The following is a 14359-nucleotide window of genomic DNA, read 5'->3' on the forward strand; positions in this document are numbered from 1 at the left end:
GCTTTACTGTGATTAACGTCGTAACAGGTTCGTTGCTTGTTCGTGCAACTTCGGCTCAAAAACTATCGTGTGCGTAGAACACGATACGTACGATGTGTGTAACACGTCTTTTCGTAGTGCTCTTTATCCGATCACGCGCCTCGTCCCGATGCCGATACGGTTTAAGCGATAGGCTTTTCAAGCTTACGACGTACGGGGCGAAATATAAGCGCGGAGGGTATCAAGATCCGAAGCTTTAACTCGAGGCAAACGGGGGTGCGTTCCGATTGTCTGGAAGACGGTGCTCGTGGATTCCTTTTTCTCGCAGAGAACGAAAATGAAAAGGGAAAATATGCGTTCGTTTATGGGGTTCCTTCGACGCGTTTCGTTCGCGCAACGACGATAGCGACCCTCTGCAGTCGATGGCCACCCTTACGACAAAGATGGGCGAACTTTCTATCCAGATAAAAGATTCGAATAACGAACGATAGGTAAACAACGTTCGATGCGTTGTTTTGCTTGATAAAAGTTAAAATTTTAATTGTGTTAGAACGCCACAGAGAATATTGCACATTTTAAAACGTTGATTTATTAATTTGCTAAATTTATCGAACGATAACCGCGGCAAAATTTAATTTAAAGCATGTCGATGTATGGCCTTCCGCTATCATTTTAAAACTAGCCGTATTCCTTTATGATGCATGCCAGTTCTTTGGATACAACAAACTATACACTACCATGTTTGACGACTTCATAATTCTCAGATCAATTTAATTAAAAAATTTACTCCGTTTGCTATAGCACGGACATTTATATTTATATCCGTTCATGCTCGCAGTATCGCTTTAAACGCGCGCCAGATTCCTTCAGTTTACATTATTATTGCAATATCATTATTAAAGTTTACACTCGTAAAACAGACTGACGTGCATTAAAACAAAAAAAATCAATGTTCACTGCATATAGATGTTGGTGCAAGGGAGTTTGAAAGAGAAATACCGCGTACACTTTATCGACAATAACATAGCATTTTTACTCTTTATATTCAACCATTGTATGACTTAGAGAACAATTATCATGCAATGAAACAATATAACCGAAATGAAATAGCTTGATGTATAACAAACGGAGCGTAGGAGAAAATATACATATTTTAGATCGGGGAAACATTATATTGCACGCTTGCAAGAAAAGTAACATAACTGAAGTGTCCAGTGTGCGAGTGATTAAAAAGTATTACAGATTTTTACTATCTTGATAGCTTAGTGTTTTAATCCTTTGGATCAGACGATGCATACGTTTTATTTTAATTTAGTGCACGCCAAAAATAACTAAAACATGTCCTAGATACCTCACTTTTCGAGTTATGGGATGACTAAAGAAAATATTCGAAATGTTCACCACGTGCCTCAACATCGATCAGTCTCAAATCCTTTTTATATCTTTACTCTATCTTGAACATTATTCGCTTATTTTTCACCATGGATTTTAAATCCATGTGCATTGGTACAGATTTTACCGATAGTAAAACATTTCCTAGTCGTGTCACTTTTCTCACGCGGGTGCAATATTTTCTAGATAGACGAATTTTAACCCTTTCGCTGCAACGCGTTTCAATCAAAAAGCGACCCCTTTCGATCGAGAAGCGGGGGGAACACTCGCTTGCGATTTGCTGAGACTGAGTACCCGAAGGAGGGCCTGATGCCCCGATTCGTTAGATTAAGCCACGTCTATAAAACATGCACACAACCTAAGTCTAGATCGTAAATACTTTAAAGGCGCAATATTCTTAAGCTAAGAGGCTATTGTTCGATTACGTATACATACTGTATATAAGTCGTCCGTGGCGAAAGGATTAAAACGAAAACACATTTTCTTCGCGTCGTTGCGCGTAACGATCCGTCGTTGGTGTTTTACAAGATTTTACTCTTTCCATTCAGACGAATAAGACCGTAGTTTTTGCAACCGAGAAGAGAAAAAAAAAACAAAGACGTACGAACTTTAAGAGTATAGATCGGTTTTCCAAAGTAAGGTACACCCCTATTTCTTATACTTAAAGGGGGGAGGGGGGAGTTTTTATGTCGAAACTGTAGATGTTATGTGTTACGTTAGGTCTCTGTCTAGTAAATCGTACGGTGCCCATTGACCGCGGAGGTTTAAACGTTTCGGTTGCACGTTTTCCACCCTTAAAGGACATTGAAACGCGTCTCACCCTTGCGATCGAGACCGGTTCGATACCGACGAACGTATTTATAGGCGTGCTCGAGCCGCTCGGACGTTGAATTTTATAAAAGGACCACGTCGACATCAAAGCATCCTATTAAAAATAAACGATATCGTCGCTGATTTCCAGCGACACGGCTGGCGGAAATGCATATTAAGGCTTCGCCGATACACGACCGCGGCCGTGTGTATTCCCCGTCGTCGTCGGGCACGGCGCGAAATCTAGGCCGCTCGGTTGTTTCAGCGATGATGAAAACCGTTCGATTGATCGGGAGACAGCTTCGTAACTTTTACGCGTTAGCCACGGATGGCTGGTCGACGGTTTATTGCGTCCGAATGGCTCGTGCGGGGCGTACGACAGCGGCGAAAGCCGAACGAAGCGGCTGGTTGCGTAGGTGAACGACGTACCCAGAACCTGCTTCGGTGATTTGCAACGAAAGGGAGCGGATAAGGGGGTAGAAAGCACGATCCGCGTGGCTGTTGCTCGCTCACGACGATTTTCGTATACTTCGGAAACGTGCACCAAATCGCGGCCATATTGGGGAACCGGAGTCGATGATCAGAATTTTCTCGGAAGTTTCATTTACTTCGAAAGAATTGTTAAAGCGCTGTGCGTCGTAGCATAAATCGTTGCGTTTATGGCATCTGGAAGAAACGTATCGACTGCATGAGTAACACCCATGGCTACCCTTTGTTCGACGCGCGCGACGCGATGCATGCGTAATACGCGCATTATGGTACCGCCTCTCCCTCCGATGTACGATAATATATATTATACAATGTATAACACGCGTGGTGGCATGTATTGCATCACGGTATATTTTAATATGCATGTCGTTCGAAACGATCGCGATCGACGCATCGATCCGACGAATTTCGATCACTCAAAGGCAATCGGTAGAAGCGAATGGCTGGTTTTAGCTTCGTCGCATGAATTTTATGTTTCGAGAAAGAAATTGTTATTTATGTGCTCCGTGGATTAGACGACCGAGTTTGCACAGCTGTTGCATGTCTCCGTGAGAATCCTGTACGATATTACTTTTGCGGCAATTATGTTTTCAATCACCCGAGTTTGTCGACGAGGGGGGAGGGGACGCGAACGAAAATTTTGAACGTAGAGGAACGTGTATAACTCAAGCATCCCTTTGTATCGATACATTAATCATCGAAGCTTAACAACTTGTAAGAGTATATTTTACTTGTACCGTTTTTTTAAAACCGTCGTCGCGACGGTCAGAAATTGTGTTTTTATAGGCGCCTCCCGATATGTTTGTGGCAAACTATCTTAACGTGTAATTCCGCAGCGAACGAGAACTGTAAAAACGCTAATGGGGGAGGGCGGAGAGGTGGAGAGGGAGGACTGACGAGAGACTGTACCGTTTCAATATATATTTCTGTATATTTGTAACTCGTAAACGTTTGTACGGTAATTAAGGAGCTCGTAATTAATCTCTAAGGACGCAGATTTATTGGACAGATCGGCGTGTGGCGCGGTTGCCTCAGGTTCGTTGAACGGCGGCCGCCTCGTTCCGTGACCTTCCCTCTTTCCGATCTCGCCAATTCCGACTGAATCGATCCTCCTCTCTGTCGCTCTCTCTGTCTCTCTCATTCGCCTCGTAATTCTAAAAGTCAAACACGAAGGAATCTCCGGGGGCCCGTCTTTGCCCAGTTTCCAACCGCGTATCCGTCAACTTTCGATCGTTTCAGAGCCACGAAGCCACCCGACGACCTTCGTCGGCTTCGAATCTGCACGGAACACGCCCGTGCACCGTGGCCCGAGATCGACGACAGAGACGGAAGTTGACAATGATTAGTATCGTTAAGCGAATAGCGGTAATCGATTTAAGTCATAATAGATAAGAGACGAGAGTGGATAGCTAACGGTAACGATTCGCAGCTAATGAAGAGAAAACGAGTTAAAAGGTGCAACGAGAAACGGGAAAGAGTTCGGGAACGCAAGGAAACGAGCGAAAACAAAAGTCCGGGGGGGAAGGGCCGCGGTATAGTCTGCCGAGTTTCCCGAGTCCGTGTTCTTTCTTCCTTTTTTTTTTTTTTCGTTCCTTTTAGTTTCGGTAGTTCCGGCGACGAGACACGACGCGTCTCTGTGCATGTTTCTTTCTTTCGTGTCTCCGATTGATCGCGGAACGTGGCGTATCGCAACTTTTATTTCGCCGACGTTCAACGAAGCGCGCGTTTTTCTCGTTGCGCGTCGAATTTATTTACGTTAAGAACGTGCAGGACATCACGGACGAATTAATCCACCGAAAAAACTTTTCCTCGCCGTGCAAACAAACTGTCTTCTTTTTTTTTTTCAACCATCGGAACGCGAACTATGGAGAGGCTACCGGGGGGCGTCAACATTTTTCGCATTTCGAGCCGATATCGACCGGAAGCTCGTGTGTTGGCGACACGGGATTCACGTGTACGCGTGAAATTAAAGTACGGGCGTCGCAAACACGTGATATTTAAAGTGCAGCGTATTTCAACGCGCGCTTTCGTTTTCCTGCGTCGACCGTCTCTCATTTTCGAAGATAACAAAACTGCAGCCGTCTTCTAATATTTCGTACCGGTTTTAGTTTTTATATTCTCGATGCACGGTGGACAGGGCTGGAACTACTCGAATTTTTCTGTATTTCATAATTCGAATGTTCGAACACGAGTAACACAGTAGAACATCGATCATTGGAAATTTAGTTAATTTCTTCGACTAAAATATGCATTTTTAACGAAGACTGACACGAGTAATGTAGACGTTAATTGTCTCCAAATGGAGCCAAGTCTCGCAATCCTTTCAGCGCATATATTAGCACACTGTATATTTTCTTTTGTGTCCACGGAATTTTAGTGCAATTTATAATGCATTTGTAGATAAGGCTTTTATTAAAATATGATTTATCTACTTAAAAATAGATCTATATCTATTTTTTTTTTTTAAGAAAACTGTGATTAACTTTTGTGCATTTGCATCAAACAATTGAAAATTATTTCTGTAAATACACCGTCGAACGATTTGAAACTGATTGAAATTTGTTAATAATCGACGTTCCAGTGTATTGGAATAGTAAAATAATTCCCGGAGCGATCGTGTTTCTTGTTTCTCCGGACTCTCGCGTATTCGTATATTAAATTAATCGAGTAGTCGAAGCTCTAGTTCGATATTGATCGTCCGTACGAGCGAGGTTTCCGGTATCGAAACGAAGAAGGAAAAGTGCGAGGGAACGATTCGAGAAATGCACTCACACACACACACGTACACACGCCCTGCCCGTTAAAATTTCCCCAATTGCTCGGACAATGACGTTTGTACGACGAAACCAAAATACTGTAAAAAGTTATGTATACGCCCACGCCCCACGCATACCATCGTACTCGTACGCGTTCACACGGACACCGTAACCCCGATTTTACGATACTCGTTTTCTGCACGCACTTCTTGTACCCGCGGACCGTTTTCAGGAAGTGGTATCCGTTTCGTGCCACGAATAATGCGTTTCCTTCTATTTGTATTATCGAGTTCGCTGTAGTCGACTTACTCGCTTTAAGGCCTTTTCTATATTTTGTAATTGCAGATCTAGCGGAGCTGTGTTTCGTTCGATCGCGCCGCTGCAACAGCGAAAGAATGAAAGCGAGAGAGAGAGAGAGAGAGAGAGAGAGAGAGAGAGAGAGAGAGAGAGAGAGAGAGAGAGAGAGAGAGAGAGAGAGAAAGAGATAATCACTGTCTTTCATGCGTTTCCTTCGCGCGCATAAATTGTATTATAATTCTTCGATTCGTGCATTTTCGTCATCCGTTGCATCTAATTTTAATCGATCGACTTTTAGCGATATTTACATAACACACATATACACCCCATGAGCGTCTGTATTCGATTGTGTACCTCGACTTGTATATATATACATATATAAAGGAAGAAAAAAAAAAAATTTGACCCCGAGGGGGGGAGGGGGGAACCGTTTTACAAAGCGAAGCGACTGAGTTTAGTACTTTTCGGTGCCCCTTGACACGATTCGCGAGCGATTTTTTGGTATCGGTTGCAGCGGCATATAAGCTACCCTTTACAGTCCTTCTTGTTTTTTTTTTTTCTTTTTTTATATCGTCGTCGTTGTGCATACGCGCATGTACGTTACTCTCCTCCTTGGTTATAATTTACGCGCTAAGTTTCCTAGGATTAACGCGATTTTTCTTAAGCGATAATGCAAAGTTTGATCTCTTTACTCGTACATACATCACTATAAATATACGAAATACCTAATTATAATTGTATATGCGGAGAGTCGTGTGCTCGTTGCGTCCAGCATTTCTTTAATTATTGTTCTGTTTTTCTTTTTCTCAATTGTTTCCCCTTTCTTCGTGCTCGCGAGTTCCACGAGGACGAACGAGAAGGGCGAAGATACGGCGCGTCCTCCACGAGGGGACACCGCAACTCATACATGTATAAATACGCATAAAGTACATACGAATGATACGATTCGAGCGTTTATCCGACGTGTAAAGGTAATACACCATACTCGAGACACGCATACACACACGTACACACACTCAAACCGTTGTCATCCTTCCAAGAAAAAACGAAAAACGCGTAAAAAGCAACAAAAAAAAAAATGAATACATCCCTTCGAAACCTCCGAACACAAAACCGTAATTGTAACGCGTTCTCGCCCACGAGTCACGAAGGCGCGAATACTGATTTTTTAAAGAACTGCTCTGACTTGATTAAGAAACGAAATAAACGCTGCTTAAGACAGTTAAGACGTTGTTTTCAATTCCCGTTTATTTTTCTCGCTTTGATTTCCGTTTTGTTCCAGACGCATGCGAAATCGCACGAGGAGAAGCACCGTTGGCCTGGTTGCGTTGGCCTTAAATTTATTGCCAGGCCCGCTGTTCCGTCGTAAGGAAATTGACGGACACGAATTTTACGAAGTGCCCCCCTCCCCTGGTGCTCCTGAATGAACAAAAATAGACAAAGTAGCAAGAAACGAGACGCTGCGTTGAAGGTTCCGTGACATCCGTGGGGGAGGAGATAAACGCGGAGTCCGGGACTCCTGCCAAAAACGTTAAATCTTGGAAGTATGTCATTGACGGAAATTTCCGTCTGGAAATCGGTACGATCGCGGGATCACGGAACTTCGAAGGCTAACGTCGCCACAGCGGTCGGAATTGAAGAATTCAGTGACAGTTTGGTAAAAAATCAATTTTGTCATATCAATATCAACGTTTATTGCTTTCTGAATATCCATGGATCTCGGAAATTAAAAAATCATTAAAATATAATACAAATTCTAAGTTATATAAACACTTAAAGTTGGACATTCCAAAGCATTTTTCATTCGTAAAACACTTTTTTCTCTTCGAGATCTCCCGAAGACCCCGTTTGATATTTTGCTTCCATTATTTTGGTGTAATAAAGCACATTCTTTCAAGATAAGAAATCATGACTTCAATTTATAATTTCTGTACATAATATATTTGAAAAGTAATGTTGCATGGAATAAAGAAAATTTTCTTTAAATATTGTTGTTTTTATTGTTATTGTAATTTTGTTTAATCTGGTTCAAAAGTTACACAAAATTGTCACTGAATGTTTCAATTACGACCACTGTGGCATCGTGCTCTTTATTCTAGTTCGTTTGAGCATACATCGTCCTCGTCGGTTAGAGACACGAGCAGAACGATTGACTACCGACGATACAGTGAACCGAACTTCTTTGCTTTAGGATTATGCGTTCCAACGTCCTACCGCAGCCCCAATACGATCCATAAATCAACGGAAGAGCCGATGATTTCTCGTCGTTCGTCGATCTAATCCCGTATCCTTCCGGTTCCTTTCCGATCCGGTACAGGACAGATAGCTTTCTATCGTCCCCTTTCGAGCGCAAACAACTGGATAATAATTATCATGACCGACGAGAGTGAATACTATCTAACGCCAACACGGACCATCGATCTGCTAACAGGTATGTTTGTCGTCCTATTAATTTATCGATTTCGGGTCAACGATTTTAATTGTGCTCGCACGGGCTCGTCGAAAACGGAACAACACATTTCTATCGTTAAAGACCAGAAAAGTTGTACTCGATCGTTTTCCAAATAACCGATATTAAGTTTCTTTCAATCTTGCATTTTTTCCAGAACATTGCAACCCTTATCAATGTCAGTGTTACGGGTTTTGTATCGAATCGATCTAATTTTATTCGCGAAAATTTCTTTTTAAAGTAACGTGTAACGTTCAGCCTAGGTTGAAGGATTCGTTCCTCGTTTAAGAAAATCAACAATAAATCCTGTTACGGGTAAAAATAGAATGATCCCGCTCGAGTTTGAAATCTTGATCGCGTCGGGAAGACAATCTTTACACCTCGCTGGAAGTACGAAAGCATTCAACTCGTGTCCCGGGGCACTTCAGCGTATCTTGAAGACCAGGAAGCTGACTCGGTGCACCTTGTGTGTATCTAGTTACCCAGATACGTTCAGGTACCTGGCTCGACCAAGTGTCCCGTTTCCAGCGTACCACCCCGTGCGCGTTTCTCGCACAATTCATACGACCACCCGATACCGTATCGAAAGCGACGATAGCAACCTCCTACCGATAGTTGATTCATCATCTCGACCTTCGTCGTCGACGAACGGTCGCGTTGTAATTCAATGACGACGCTATCAGATTGCGAACGGTTCGATTCTTCTGGCGGGATTCGAAGGTTAATTAATCATGGTAACGGGGCGTACTGTTACTCCGCGCGGCGGGTTCTATATACAGTTTCTGGTAAACGAGTCGTTAATCATTGACACTCGACATGGGGGTCGACATCGATTTTCGTGCGTGGGTCTAAGTGTGTCACACTTATCTCGCGTATTTTCATCCCTGGTCGGGCACGTTTCAATTTAAAGTTGGAGAACGGAACAAAAGCCATCGTTCTTCCCAACGAGATGAGAGGGGCGGTGGGTGGACGGATAGGTCGGGGGGTGGTGGTGCCGGAATCTGGACTAGATCGGACTGCAATTATCTGACATTGAATGCTTTTCCGGGTCGCATTTATTTTTAATTCGCCGATGTACGGTTTACGAGGGTGACGTCAAGCAGACTAGGCGTGGATGATTCGCTCCCATATACTTCGGCAAATCGCCAGTACACCGGTGATCGATTGATCACCTTCTCCCTCTCTTACACGCTCCCTTTCTCTCTCTCTCTCTCTATCTGGCTCCCATCGTACCTACGTAAATAATATTTTTCCTTCTATCGATGGCGCGGCTTATACATTTCTGCCACAAACCCCCCTTGGCCTGTTCCACGATTCGTTCGATCAAGCATTGGGTTCTAACGTACGAATATCAGGTTCTGCAAAGAGCTCTGTCAATTTTTCTTTCGTGCCACGCGTCTCAAAATTCTACATTTCCTATTACTGTTTATTTAAACAAAGTTGACTTTCACGCACCCCCCACGCATCCATTTTGGAAAAATTCCCTTCTCAAATTTTTCTCGTATTTAAATAAAATTGAATAGTACAGATTTGAAAAATTACTTGTAATTGAGTCATATGTAAAGGAGTTGAAAACAAAGGATGGTGCCCCGTTACGAAAAATGTCTAAATAATAATAAAGACACGTAGAATGTAATAGACAAAAAATATTTTGAAAATATGCTTCCCACAGAAATGGAAGTTACGTTAACGCGGATAGCTTTTTATCTTTAAGAGTTTCACAAAAGACAGCGCGTACGAACAATGATCCCGTGAACTGTTTCGATGTTCGTCGAAGGATAAACCGGTCTTTAAGAGGCGAACGAAGCGATCGAGCCTGTGTCACTGTTCCTGTCTCGATACCTACCTCTTATTTTCGTCCAAATTCAATGGCAAATGGTACAAATCCCGTACCCCGATTGCTAATGGTGCTCGAGTAGCACGTTGTCTTTTTACAACCCCTTCAGAGATCGCGTACTAAACGGATGGTGTTTTCCCTTCGCGAGACTCTCTTCGTCGGATTGAAGGGATCGTTTGCATACCAAATCGGTGGCCAAGATCTATGCAAATGAATGACAAATTTCTTTTGCCTCTCGAGAGACGTTAGAGTATCCACAAACTGGTGGAGTCATTGGCCAATTGGGTGAAGCCCCCGTTGGATTCATATAAATGCATTTCGAACACGTTTCTTTTAATCGTCGAACAATACTAGAAACGATGTCGAAGTGATACAGCAAGTTCTAAAGTTTCGTCGGTTATGCCCTAACTTATTTCCTTATTTAATGTGTACATATGTGCAATTAGGTATTAAATAGAGTTTCTTTGACTTCAATTGTTATTTTCATAATGAATGGCACGCGAATCTGATTATGGAACAAGTGTATTAGAGAAAGAAAGAAAAATCAATCCTAGAAGGAATGGCGAGCAGTGGCGAATCTAGAAGAGCCTAAAGGGGGAGACAAACAAAAAATCACGTAAAACATTTGATATTTCGAAGATTCAAGAATCCCATCCCTATGAAACCACTTGAAACGATTAAAATTCAAATAATAGATTTTTTAGACAATGAAAGGAGGGGCTGGAACCTCTATAGCCCCCCCCCCCCCTTGTATCCGTCACTGATGGTGAGTCATTGAATCAAATGTTTCAGTCACCCTAAGGCTAAGAAGAAATTACTCGACACTGTCCACATTTTCTTTACGTATTGTACCATATTCTTTTCAATGCGGGACTGATCTTTTTTCCTCCTTACAATACATTGTATTTATACAATTTGTCGGAACGAATTCACCGCGTAAGTTGAGAACTTACTTTACGTTGAGATTTGTAACAAATCGATAAAACGTCCGTTGCGTTGTATAAATCCATTTTCTTTTTTTTAAATCGATTCTATTCGGTTTAAAATGAATAAGAGATGTACATTAAACAATTTGTGGCGTTTACGAACGTTTGAAATTAGTAGTGCAATCGACCACCGAACGGCGCGCGAATCGACGTTTGTTATTCTGTGTCGCCACTTGGTATCCTATGTTGAAACGAGGAGAGATTTTACTTGTGGTCTTAAGAGATCTACATAGAAATACTAAACAGTGCTTTGATGGAATTAAAAATTATTTATTTCATGTAGAAAAATCAATAAATTATACATGAACTATTGGAGTAGTTTCTTTTTCCGTGAACAACTCTTTCGATTAAATTCCCGTATATTCTCGCATGTAAACTTAAGAAACTGTCGTAATGCCATCGTTGCTGAAATAAAGAGTGCACGTCTAGATACGTTTACTCCATGACTAACGTACATTTGAATTCAAGTTGCCAGTTGAAATTTGTATGTATCGTAAGGTATGTTTTTCTTATTTTCTTCTCATATTAATAATTAATCGAAAGAGAGTATGGATGGAAAGTGATTCGTTGACAATACGAGTAATTGCAACATATTGATTATTGTTTTTACAATTCACTTTATAACCACCTGTTGAATTCAAATTGCAAATATGAATACGAAGAAAAATAATAGTCGTGCACATACGTAGTACGTATTAGAAATAATGAAAATATATAAAATGATCAGTTTTTTTTGTGTACCTATATTTTATTCGCTCGCATTCGATGGAAATGCGATATTAAAAGAACTAGGGGAAAAGCAATATCAAACAATAAAAGGTAAGGTACACGCATTATTCGTTTCTGCATATAAAAGCATTTATAAAATACAATTTTCACAGCAAAATCATCTTTGTCACAAGACGGAACATGTTGGCACAATGTTCTTAAAATAATGACAATTGATTGTAATAACTTAAATGATGAAGAACATTCTCTTCTAGCTCTTAAATTGACACACTGTTTTTTAAAAGATTCTGGACACATAACTTACAATTGTCATCTTAGTACATCCGGAAATGAACGGCGGTAAATTTTATAAACTTCGAAAGTACTTTTTAATTTTATAAAGTTCCATTACAACATATCAATTGCTTTTCCAGCAATTGCATTAATAATATGCCAGATAGAGCATTTAATGTATATAACGAATTTTATATACATACTACACATATGTGTTTTTATTTAAATTATGAAGCTTGGCAAATTGAAACTGATAACACTATAAAGCAGTAAGTTCATGCTTTGTATAATTAATTACTGTACATTTTAAAATAATGTACACAAATAATATTCCCATGCCATAGGTTGTATCAAGTTTCTGCACGAATGAAGCAACAATTATTAGAAGCTTCAGAAATGCAGGGAACTATGCTTAAAACTCAAAAAGAAAGTTTAAAAATGCAAAATGAACTATTAGATAATGGTAAAGAGCTTGGTAGTGTATTAAAGTCTTCGTCTGCAAGTGTTAATAATATGGTGAAGGATTTTAAGTAAGCTTATAATACCTATATAAATAAAGTCCAAGATTTTTAGTTACTCATTGTGAGACTTTATGTTGTCACCTATTGTAGAGAATCAGCAAAAGATCAAAGGGAATTATTGTTTGAAATCTTTTCGTACTTACGTACATTTCAAAACTGGATTCTTGGAGAAATCTCCTGGTTTCAATCTATCATGTATTATACAGGTAGTTGCATATTATGCGCATTATTTAGTTCTTCTAAGAGAACTGTGGATGCTAGAATCATGCTCTTTACAATTTTAAGCATAAATGTTATAGTGGAACGAATGTTAGTTCAGTATTATAATAATACATCACATTCTGATAGCAATAAGGTACTATAAAATTGATTTTATGAAAGCAATGTTAGATTGCATGAATTTAATTACTTAAAGTATAATTAAAAAAAAAATTATTTTTAATTCAGGAAAATTTGGTAAACGCAACATGGATGTACAGAAAATTGGCTCTAACTATGTGTGCTATTTCATTGTTTTGTACATACTACTATTACAAAGATGAACAAGTGGAAAATCATAAAGTATTAAGACGTATTGAACATCAACTGAATACTATACAGGAAATTACATCTAATAATAATACTAATTGTTCAATTCGTATGTACGTTTTTTCTAATCGATTTATATTATAAGCAAACAACTTATAACTATTTTCATTTGTCTGTAACAGGTTCTTCTGCCCGGTTAGCTTTGAAACATATACAGTCACAAACAAATGAAAAAAATCAAAAAAGATAATATTTAAAATGAATTTTTTATAGTAAATTATATTTAACCCCCGCGGCTGTAGGGTTAATATATTTCAACACTATATCAGTTTCTATGTATTAGAAATAGTAAAAGTGAAATTCTATATATGGTAATGATTACAAATGATTGTAAATATTTTTGCTACAATAAATTATTTTATTTTAATATGTTTATAATGTATTCTTTCATAGAACTAAATAGTTGGATATTGACGTAAAAGTTTATTAACTTGTAAATTAGTTAAATTTTGGGCGCCTGGTGTAATATCTCCTTGTCTTTCGAGCTTCCGTTGCTTTCTAATCTTGTGCTCTGATTCCATACACGTTTGGAACTTCTCTATTAGGTGACTGCACAAACTATTTTCAAAGTTACTGTCTTTTAAACAAGTAAAAAGTAATGACATTTCGTATAAACAGTGGCTCTCTAAAATAAATAAAAATGTTATTTAACTGTAAAGAACATTCAGATATATTGTACATGTTGAAATTTACCGTTACTTCCTTGCTTCCTTACATTACCACATCGAGGTTGTAATTCAAGGGGGTGTCTTTGTTTAAATGGTATTTTCCTCGGATCTTGAGCTACCCTCGCATGAAATTTAGCTAAATCAACAAAGTTCAACCTCATTTTCTACGAAGATAGAACATGTATTTATTGTAAATTTAAGGTTATGAAACTTAAAATTAATATTTCAAAGCAATTTGAGCAATAATTGTTAATACAACTTCATACTTTATTAGAAAATGTTTATCGAGTTATCTACGAAATATATATATATATATTTTATTTACTTAACAGTACATATACCTTTGATAATATTTGTTTCAAAGAAAATGTACTCCGTAATAGATGGCGTAAGTATTGCTAAAATTATGTGGAGTAGATTCGATAAATTAAATGCCTTTTTAAGTACAGTTCAAATTTTATTACGTATTCAGTTTCGGATTTATACATGCATTAACGAATATACAATATGTATAAAATACTATTCATACTGTACAGAAATGTTAATCATTATTTCAGTGTAGTATTGCAGTTGTTGTACTCTTTA

General features: G+C 39.3%; 2 protein-coding genes and 1 long non-coding RNA gene across 3 annotated transcripts in view; 2 read left to right on the top strand and 1 right to left on the bottom strand.

Annotated features, from left to right (window-relative positions):
* Positions 1–6943, top strand: part of LOC122397996 (dual specificity tyrosine-phosphorylation-regulated kinase 2-like) — a 45192-nt gene extending 38249 nt beyond the window's left edge. Inside the window, exon 3 of the mRNA XM_043397555.1 lies at positions 118–6943. Coding sequence (XP_043253490.1) covers positions 118–165 — 48 coding nt within the window. The 3' untranslated portion in view covers positions 166–6943. The remainder of the gene's footprint in view (positions 1–117) is intronic.
* Positions 6944–11644: 4701 nt separating this feature from the next.
* LOC122397846 lies at positions 11645–13341 on the top strand. Its single transcript, XM_043397285.1, has 7 exons — positions 11645–11814; positions 11877–12063; positions 12138–12266; positions 12342–12527; positions 12609–12873; positions 12966–13155; positions 13229–13341. Exons 1-7 carry the CDS (start codon positions 11700–11702, stop codon positions 13294–13296), a joined length of 1140 nt encoding a protein of 379 aa, XP_043253220.1. The 5' UTR covers positions 11645–11699; the 3' UTR covers positions 13297–13341.
* Positions 13342–13715: 374 nt separating this feature from the next.
* Positions 13716–14171, bottom strand: LOC122397806. Its single transcript, XR_006259153.1, has 3 exons — positions 14116–14171; positions 13800–13910; positions 13716–13731 (listed from the first exon to the last, which is right to left on the bottom strand). It is a non-coding gene; the product is annotated as an uncharacterized LOC122397806 (long non-coding RNA).
* Positions 14172–14359: the final 188 nt, after the last annotated feature.

This window comes from Colletes gigas, unplaced genomic scaffold (genome assembly GCF_013123115.1).
Source record: "Colletes gigas isolate AHSC1104 unplaced genomic scaffold, ASM1312311v1 Colletes_gigas_Sc00010, whole genome shotgun sequence".
Lineage (NCBI taxonomy): Eukaryota > Metazoa > Arthropoda > Insecta > Hymenoptera > Colletidae > Colletes > Colletes gigas.